The sequence below is a fragment of the Coffea arabica genome, chromosome 5c, assembly GCF_036785885.1.
Source record: "Coffea arabica cultivar ET-39 chromosome 5c, Coffea Arabica ET-39 HiFi, whole genome shotgun sequence".
In the NCBI taxonomy this organism is placed as follows: Eukaryota; Viridiplantae; Streptophyta; class Magnoliopsida; order Gentianales; family Rubiaceae; genus Coffea; species Coffea arabica.
Window position 1 is genome coordinate 35,356,471 of NC_092319.1, and position 10,221 is coordinate 35,366,691.

At 34.5% G+C, this 10,221-nt stretch overlaps 1 protein-coding gene across 1 annotated transcript; it reads right to left on the minus strand.

The window, feature by feature from the left end:
- Window positions 1–708: 708 nt before the first annotated feature.
- LOC113689944 (nucleobase-ascorbate transporter 1) lies at window positions 709–9,172 on the minus strand. The gene is made up of 14 exons (XM_027207765.2): window positions 8,654–9,172; window positions 6,267–6,364; window positions 5,537–5,713; window positions 5,119–5,219; window positions 4,960–5,035; window positions 4,458–4,517; window positions 4,179–4,366; window positions 3,987–4,083; window positions 3,062–3,148; window positions 2,278–2,336; window positions 2,101–2,192; window positions 1,802–1,879; window positions 1,553–1,713; window positions 709–1,232 (listed from the first exon to the last, which is right to left on the minus strand). The coding sequence occupies exons 1-14, from the start codon at window positions 8,730–8,732 to the stop codon at window positions 1,020–1,022; spliced, it is 1,566 nt and encodes a 521-aa protein (XP_027063566.1). The 5' UTR covers window positions 8,733–9,172; the 3' UTR covers window positions 709–1,019.
- Window positions 9,173–10,221: the final 1,049 nt, after the last annotated feature.

Below are 10,221 nucleotides of genomic sequence, written 5' to 3' on the forward strand. Positions count from 1 at the left end.
CAATTTTTAATTTTAATTATAATTACCAATACTATTGAGATGTCATCAGTTGGAGTGTTTTATTTCTTTTAATTAGTGCCACATTGAAATGCAATAATTCTAATTAAAAGGCATGAGGGTAATTTAGGAATAACAAAAACTAAGATTAAAAAATACTTACACTCAAAAGTGTTTACACTCTCTAATACCAAAATTCATACTTTTTATATAATAATGATAATGATAATGATTTTATTATGTGAAGGAAGATGGAGTGCTAAAGGATTATTTTGTAGTACAAATGTCATTTGCCAATGGTAAGTGTATCTAGTAAAATGACTCTTTAACACAAAAATGAATGCCTACGGCGGGGTTGTGATGGGTGGTTGCAAAATTTTATAAAATTTTAAAAATATTTCATTAAAATTTTAAATTTTAAAAATATATCCCAAAATATATATTTTCACAAACACCCCAAAAACGCTGTTAAAAATATTTATAATAAAAGTTTTTCAACTATATTGTTACAGTAAAATATTTCAAAAATATCCCAAAAAATAGATAATCCAAACAGAGTCAATTTTTAGGAATTTTTATAGAAAAATATATTATAACGATTTAATGTATATGAAGTAAAAAGATAATTGAAAAATATGTTTATAAAAAATGTAAAAATTTTCCATCGGAAAATCACATTCCAAACATTTCAAATTGTGTATTCCCATGAGATAGATAAGAGAAAATTTTATCATTCATCAATGTCCAATAACTACAAAAGCTTTCATTACAAGCTTTGCGCTCCTACTAGGGGCCTTGCTGCTAGAAATGCCCACAAAAAATTGGATAATTGTTGAAAGAAACAAAATCAGCTTTGCTAAATAACTCTAGAATTTAGCTTCAAGGAACGCTAATCTATCGGGTTAACTGATCTGGGAAATGAAATATGAACTACTAACCTTTACCCTAAAGATTGGATAAACCTTTTTTTTCTTTCTTTTTTTTTTAAAAAAAAAACTGCAAGCTAGTTAAGATGAGCTTGGCTACGTAGGTGGAAAGAATCTGTTGAGATTAAATGGCAAAGTGTAGAATTCTTCATTCCTATTATCACCTCTAAAAGTTCTGAATTTCACCCACCACGGCATACCGCGATCTTTCTTTGATTTCTCCACGTCTAATGTGTTATCAAGAAATACAGCAATGATCAGTGCTACAGTTGGTGGCGAAGCAAATATTGTGTTCAAGAATGCATTGAACTGCAAAAGAAGAAGGCAAGATTAATAACCAACACATACAATTTGAAACGAAATATTGTGATTAATTAGGAGAGCACAGCCATATTAAGTTTTCCTGAGTTCACCAAAATTTTCTCGGAACAGAATCTTGATATGACAGAATTTAAGTGTTCTTGAAATTTTATTGAGATTGGGGACCACTTTCGAAGATATAGTGCACTAATAACTTGAAGGATTCAACTTTTTTTAAGTTTAATATCTCGAGATGAAACAAATCCAATTTCATGTTTCAAGAGCTTTTTCTTGTAGTTTAAACATGCAAGGTTTGAGTTGATACTAACCCATCCAGCATTTGTCTGAACAAGGCCATGACGATTAGCACCCCAATATTCACCAAAGAATTGCGGGATTGATATCCCAAGAAATAGTGAAAGACCCGTTATAAAGAGATTCCTCATAGAATTCATGTTAGTGAACTGCAGAAATGATAAACCAACTGAACCTGCAGCCAAAGATCAGAAACTTCACTTGTTGAACAATGTCGCGGAAAAAAAGCAAGGAATGTTTTGAGACAAATAAGGCCTGCCTACCTACGAGTCCAAATAGAACACAGTACAATGCAGCGTATATGGGGAAAGGTATGGATGCAAAAACAGCCCCAAACTTTCCTGCAAGCAACAGAGCATTTAGTAAGCATGAGAAGATCTTTGGACCCACTTTCTGACAACCATAAAAATTGACAGATTAGTTGTGCCTGCATTCTAGAAAACCAAGAATCATGCTTCTTTAGCATAATACAAGAACCGAGGGAAAAAGAGTGCCAAGGGACAAACTTATGAGTTTTCCATGATGGTTTAATTCCCTGTTCTGAGAAGTTTAGAACACCAACCTAAGACGGAGAAGAATATCATGAAGCCTGCAGAAATTTGAACAACTCTTCGACTTCCAACTCGAGTGAGCCCAAGGAGTCCTACGTTCTCCCTGAAATATGTTGTGAAAGTTTCATTTGAGAAAATGGAAGTGAATACAAGTACAGGAATCACATATCACGCTGTACATTTCTTACACAGACACAGTAGATCCGGTGCCTGTCCCAAAAAGACCATCCAGCAAAACCCCTATACCCTGCAAAGTGATAATATACAGAAGTTAGTTGGAATAATCCAGAGACATGCAATTGAAACAAAAATTTGCTTCAGTGACAGAAGCATGAATAATTGATGAATTTAGGAGAAATCCAATAATGAAGAGCAAAAGCTATTTACATTTGGTGAACATAACTTTAGATAGCATTTAGAATAAATGATACGTTAAAACTTCATGTAACAACCTTAACAACTTTCAGAACCTCAATGACATCTTCTCGGAATGTTCACACATCAAACACGCAAAAAGAGGTAATTGTACTTAAGCTTGTTCATACTCCAAAATATATAGGTAGACGGAAGCTTTTAGTCAAGGGTAGGATTTATCTATTTGTTTAAGTCCTGTCATAAATATTGGGTCAAAGGTCATCATAAGCTGGTGGTACTATTTCTGTAATCCAATCTAACTTCTGATTCACTCCTTATGCAACAACATGTGTATTCAAAGAAAAGTAAATAGAATATATATATATATATATATATCATGACAAATCTACTTCTTAGTAAATCAATATTTCATAAAATCCTTCTTGATTGTTGGATTAATGTGCACCTTTGATTTTCAGGTAATGTTATCTCTATTTCATACAGAATCAACAAGTTACTAAAACTCCTCATTTAGCCAACTTTTTTTTCCCTTGTGATGCTGTGTTTTAGATGCTGAAGAAAGTCGTCCGTGTATGGTAATATTCAAAATCATCTCACCTGCCAACCAATGCCGCGGCTAAGTACATAGGCTGGTGGTGGAGTAGCTATTGCCAGACGAGATGCTGCCTTATAGGCCCCAGTTGACTGCACATAAAATCAAAGCCAACATATACCCGGGGAAACCATGAAAGCTACTTACATCATTTAGTAACAGGTCTAAAACTTCTACTCTTAACTTATATATTCACTAAGTTAAAGAAAATCATTCACAAAGTTAAATAAAAAGGCCACTAGATTAGGTTTGCTAAGTAGTTCTTTGAGTTTCTTCTACGCTAGTGTATCCCACTTGATAAAATGTTTAAGACTGTATCCAAGGTGAATCAGTAGGTTAATCTATTATCTTACTATGGAGACTGCTAGCCAGGAGAAAGTGCCAGTTCCTGCATAGAATGTTTCTGAATAGGCTTCTGTGAATGAAAGTCATTAACAAGCCTCAGTTGCACATTAACTGAAGTAAACGTACGTTTCCTGAAATTCTACAGTGATAAAGCTGCAACTCTTCATATATTTCTCATACTTGTTTCTTTATTACAGTGGTGGACCGGCTAAGGGTCCATATCAATATTGTACCATTTTAGATAGAAAGTTCCATGGTCACAAGTGGAAAAAGTTCATGGATGTTGACTTCAAATCATCATGGAGTTAAAGAAGGACGAATAGTCTTAAGGATCATTAATTCTGCTAAAATTATTGCAATGCATCAAAGTGATTTCAAACTTACAATTAATCCACTATAATCTGTCCCAAATCACTAGGTGCACTAATGTTCATAGCTGTGCATTCAACAGAGTCATTACATTAAACAGATAACAGTGAAAGGCAAACTCCCTGCCCCCTCCCCTCTTCTTAAATCCCACCCTTCCGTGCTAGAAAAAATTATTAATTAAAAAAAAGAAGACAATCTCCAGAAACCCTTAAATACCTCAACCATTGACACAAGAACAGCAGACATCATAGCAAATGAATGACCAGCTGCAAAAGTAGGTGGGCCCCACTGCAGAGGATATGGGAACTTGAACCTATAACACAACATGGTTCAATGACTTAAGAGTCATATGAAGGGAACAAAAATTTGATAGGGAAAGAGATATCTTTGAGTTACTGAAATTCAGACCAGGGAGCAGTAGATATCAGATCTGCTTTGTCTGTACGGCAGCTATATTGAGTCTTAGCTGGTTTGCCTCGATAAGCTCCACTAGCAGTTAGAATGATGGAGTATATCCAGATAATTGTGACACATATCAACACAGGAAACCTTTCGAAAATGGGGTAATCTCTCAGGGGTTTAACATGCTTTAGATACTGCAATTAGGAAAAGCAATTACTTGCATGAGCTTCAGAGATCAGGAAAATGTAAGAGGGCAATCCTTGATAATGCAAAGTTACCACTTACTTGTGACAGGCCAATAACCAGCAATAGCATTGGGAGACCAATTTCAACACAATTCCCAAGCTGCAAGAATTGATTGTGGGGTTAAATACATATTCACCTCTAATCTTAAATTTACTTATTCTGCGCAGAGCAAGGTGGTTTGTCAAGTCTCACTACTGAATGTGATGACATGAGAGAACAACTAAAACCTAAATTTGTACAAGCTCTTATTTAACAGAGTTAAGTGATTGCTCGTTTAATAGATATTCTTAAATGCTACAAGTTCCAATCGAAATGCAGACTATGACCATGCCCTCAAAAGTTGCATATATAGATGTTTCTGATATTATGTAAGCAGAAAAAAACAAGCCACATCACTTTTTACCAGGGCATGTAGCCAGAGGCATACTCTACTGAGTACTAGGAAAACTTTCAGGCATTCTGTAAACAGCCATACTATGCATGCTTAAGCATTACACACTTAATCCTAAGACATAATGCACATCTTAAGAGAACACCATACCACAGGAAACCCTCGCTGAAATAATCCAAGACCAACCAATCCAACCACTGGTGCCATGCCAAGGGGACTGAAAAATCTGCAAAGACATTTCCTGACATAAATGGCCAGTTCAAAATGGAAATTTGGTTATTTTACTAACAGGGATGCAAAATCTTTTACCGTGAAAAGAGTCCCCAAACTTGACTATACCCCAGTATTATTTGTATGCTAGCAGCAACAATTAGAGCCCCTTGAATAGCTCGCATAGTTTGTATAAATCTCTACAATTAGTCAAACATAAGGAACTTTTAGCAACCAAAATTAGGAGAAATACATTCTAGTATGTAGCTGCAAACACTGTACAATACCAAAGGTGCAGATAAACCAGCAATTTAAATGACATTAAAGCAGAAGCAACATGGTACACTATTGATTAGCATGTCTTTATGTGACTTTCTAGACCAGATATTGCCAATCAGTACAAATTCACAGGTATCTGTGTTTGTTCAATCTTTAGCACCTAACCCTATAATTCCTGAATACTTGTCTTAAAAATAGGCAAGGAAGGTGCTTGAAGTCAAAACGAAAGGTAGCTTACTGCATGTGGCTCTTCGATTCGCTGCAGAGATGAGTCGCTGATGATATAGATTACTGGGATGACGTAGGCAAAAGAGCCTCCCACTATAGCAGGTAGCCTAGTTCCAAAGAGTGCTTGGAGAAGTGTGTTAATGCCAGCTACAAAAAGTAAAGTTTGTATCACTCGTGCTTTATCTCCCTATGCAAAAAAAAACAAGCACCAGAAGACATCATTTAAGAAAGAACGCATATAGCTCATCCACGTCACAACACTCAAGCTTGCAATTTGGCATGACATTTGGCCTTCACTGCAGAATAGTTTTGGGAGAAGGGCAATGCAAAGATATGGCTATCTGAACAGCAAACAATCAGAAGGCAGCATTATGTTTTGGGAAGTTCTCAATGGAAGCTTCAAATAGTACTTGAAGTGAGCTTGAAGTTAGTCCAAGGCTTGCCATAAAACATATCAGAAAGTGAAGAGCAGAAGTGTAGTACATGACAATATATCTCTTTCTTCCATTCTTTTCTTCACCAGCAAGATGAAAATGTTTTTGTGGGGAACAACAGGTCCTTAGGTGAAAAAAGATAAAGGTGAAGAATGATGTAACTCGTCGAATCTCTTAATCAATTTCTTGAATAAGAAAGAGAAATCCTTAGAGGCACATTATTATCATCTGTAGTGATGAAGTCCATTCATGTCTTTTGAACTAAAATGTGCAAGTAAAAAATAACAATATGGATAATTAGCTTACATCAGATCCTCCCATCAAGGGAACAAGGGCTGTGGGGATCATTACACTTGTGCCAATGACTAATATGTAGTTTTGAAATGCCAACAAGATAGTTTCAGCTGCAATAGAAAATTGAATATCAATAATAGGAAGAATTAAAAAAAAAAAAAGAGTTCTTGTGCAAGTAAATTTCTTCATAATCCACCTGGTTAATTGGATTGCAAAAGAAAATCCAATGTTAAAAACTTTTCTTATGCTTTATCCTTTCTACTTAGTTAATTTCCTTGTAAGAGGTTTAAAAATTAAGAAAGACAAACACTGGAAAGAAACTGGTATCACACTAACGCAGCTGCTGATCTGAAATCAAAGATACTCTTGGTATGATGTAAAAATGCTTTTTCAGAGCTTCAAAACATTAAAACAGAAGAACACCAGAAAGAAACTGGTGCTACAAATTACTAATCCATCTGCTGACGGGAAAGCAAAAAGATACTCTTGCAAGGAACTACCATAGCCAAATGCATACACTAGGAGTGAAAAGATGATGAAATGCCTAAGTGTATGGTTTGATGTCCTGTCCTGGTACAAGTATTGTACTTCTGAGACTACTTGCCAGGATATCTTAAGGTATCCTGCTATTAATTAAGTTGCAGTAGATATCTACTTTCCATAAGCTTTGAGTAGGCAGCCTTAACTATAGGATTAACTTCCTCACTGTGTTTATCATCCTACTCTTTTACCAAAAATCTGGGAGACTTTTCACTTCTGCAGTCTAAATTTGGCCACTCCCCCCTTGCCCCCCCCCCCCCCCCCAAAGTTTTTAAAAATTTTGTTTTTTTTTCACTTAGAAATTTAAGTATTTTCAAATAGGTTCTTTGTAAATTCAAATTTTTGCCCCCGCAAAAATTCAAAAATACTATATGGTTTATACATAACTTTAGATATGTTAAAGTTCAACCCCTCTAACTAAATTTTTTGGTTCCATCTATGAATTTGGCACAAGCAGACCAATCAACAAAAAAGTTTTTAAGATTGCAAATTTCTGGTCAATAGTTCTACAGAAACCAGATGAAAAACATTCATGCTAATAGCATTCTCCTCTGCTTTCTATTTTGAGCAGCATTTGTTGAGTAATTCATCCAATTGGCATTTTGAAAAATTGTTCCAGAATACAACATTATCCATTAGAACAAAGGATGTTCAACACAATGAACAACTTTATTTTCTTGCGATGAAATTTTTGTAGAGATTCCTCCACCAAAGAAAGCTGGAAATGTAAGATGCTAGTACCCAAACTAGAGAGTCCTACCCAAGTTAGTTACATGGCAGAGTTTCTAAGTTGCTTTAATATATATGACTTCAAGCCTGAAAGTGGAGAATGCTTGCTAGCTTCAATGCAGAGTTCCAAAATGCAAAATTTGCACAATGTAGCTTCCATTAAGTGAATGAATAACCAGACCCGTATTACAAACTAAGCAGCTGTACAACCCCATCACATTACTCCCGTTTTAATTCTTTCAAGGCAAAATCATCACCTAGCCCAGTAAATTCTCCAGCCTAAATTTTCTCACTCTTTCGCTGTTATTTTTGGCATATTGATGCAGATTCAATCGTCTAGCCTGTCGGGGCTAGATCATGCATTGTGAGTGGGAGAAGACAGAAGATTTCTCTGAGGGGATACCTTATGATGTACTACAACTATAATCTCCCCTTTCACATCACACAGAATTCATCTATAGAAGAAAATTCATAAATTGAAAATTGGTAAACAAAATTTCATGCATTTCCAGAAATTCCCTTAATCTCCTCTTATTTCATAATTTCCTTGATCCCTCATTTTCCTTTCACATTCCTCTTAGTATTTCACAAGATTCTCAAATGAAGACTTTAAGAATGCCCTCCAGGTTAGTTCCGTTTTATCTTCCAGTTTCGTTACTCCCAAGTGATGAAAATAGCACATATAGCCCAAAAACTATAACCAAAAGCTCTTTAAGAGTCCAGATAACTGACATGCCCTCCCCCGGGGACAAAAAAAAAAGAAGAAGAAGAAATAAAAATGAAGAAAGATGTGCAAAATGAAGTGACACAAGAGTTAAAAATCATTTTATCACACATCAAACCACCAATGCCATGATTCTACTGTCCCCACCATTCTATCACTCAAAATCACCCAGTTTCAGTACCTGAAATTATTATAAGTACTTTGACTATAAAAATTATTCCCACAAATCATTAAAAGTAGAAAAACTGGAATTCATCCTTCGTTCTTCTACAAAATCACACACACATCAATGACATGTACACATTTCTGAGATTCCCGAGACTCAGCAGTATCACGCTTTTTCCATTGGGTTTTCACTTTTCACTCATACTATGCAAAAAAATTACTAAAGAAAGAATAGACATACGCCATGGAGGATTGGAGTCTATGCAGTATTCAAGGTCCTGTAGCTGCTCCATGGGAGGGTGGCTGATATCTGCAGCCATTTTTCCAGAGCTTCAAACACTCCACTGAGAATCAAAGAAATACTTCCACTGAAAAACAAAGAAAAGAAAAAGCACGGAATATTTTTATGGGAATAATAGGAGGGTAAAAAAGGTGAAGAAGAAGCCAACAGAGAAAGAGGAAGAAGAATTCAGAACAAAGTAAAGCACCCCAGATGAGCAAACAGATAGAAAAGTTGAAATAGAAAGAAAGCAGATATATTTATACTATACTAAAAAGCAAGAAAATAAAAGAAAAAAAAATCAAAAGTTGGCAAGCAAAGGAAGAGATAAAAGAGAAAGAAAAGGGCATAAATGTTGTAGTGTTCTGATATTCTGACAGGAGTATTCTCTTCTCTTTCTTCTCTGTGATGGGTTCTGTGTGTTTTGTGGGGTGTTTTAGTGTGTGAAAGAGCGGTTTTTTGGTTACATTCTGAGACATAATAAAAATGCTTTATAACAGATTGAGAATAGGTTTTGGTTTTGTTTCTGTTACGTTTCGTACCTGAATTGCAACGTTAACTTTTTGTTGTGTTTTTTTAAAATTTATGTACTTGGGAATGTAGGGGGTGTACTTTTGTACGTGTTTGACACTAGTTTTTAAACACATTTACAAAAGTACCACTGTTTGTGAGGGTTTTTTTTTTTTTTTTTTTTAAAGTATAAGGATTCAAATAAGTAAAAAGATTCAAATCCAGAATTTTTAGTTTATACGCTTTTCGGATTCAATCAATCCATCCCTCCTCTAGAGTTTATTTACTTACCTATGGTACATAGGGATCGCTTTTTATCTTAGGAATTAGTATATAGTAAGATTTGATTTTCTAGAATTTTGGTTTATGTTAATTATTTACATTTAAGGATAATGGTCCAAAAAAAGGATAATGGTAGTGGTACTTTTTTTTTTAGAGGGGGACCACAGTAGCCAATATTACTCGTTGAAATGAAAGTGACAACTCACAACCGAGATGATTATTAAAAAAAAAGGAAAGAGAGAGAAGTGAGCATGTTCTACCAGGATTATTATCATTTTATCCTCTTAAACTATATTACTATGTCAATTTACTTTCTAACGTTATTTTTTAATCATTTTACCGCCATAAGTAATTTAACTCAGCATGTTAACAACTTTTGAACCAAAATACCCTATTATTTTATAGCATTACTATATTGTTATTATCACTTTATCCCTTTAAATTATAGTGATACAGTCGCTTTACTTCCTAGCATTATTTTCTAGGAATTTTATCCCATCGTTAATCTAACAAGTATGTTCAAAAATTTTTAAATGTATTTACCCTTTTTTATATATAATTAAAAATAAAAAAGTTAGAATGGTTATTCTTCATTTTTTTAACTATAAGAGTTCCAAAAACATAAAAATTAAAGCGTTTTCTCAAATTTCTTTTTTCACATTTATTAATCCTAGAAAAAGAAAAAGAGATAGGAGAGAAAGAAACAGAAAATTAGATTTTGTAAAGAAATAAAAAAA

Coding starts and splice junctions, on each gene's coding strand:
- LOC113689944 (XM_027207765.2), bottom strand. CDS start 8,732: ATGGCTGCAGATATCAGCCACCCTCCCATGGAGCAGCTACAGGACCTT. Junction 4,367..4,457: donor TGGTTATTGGCCTGTCACAA/GTAAGTGGTAAC, acceptor TCCTAATTGCAG/TATCTAAAGCATGTTAAACC. Junction 4,084..4,178: donor CTGATATCTACTGCTCCCTG/GTCTGAATTTCA, acceptor GTTGTGTTATAG/GTTCAAGTTCCCATATCCTC.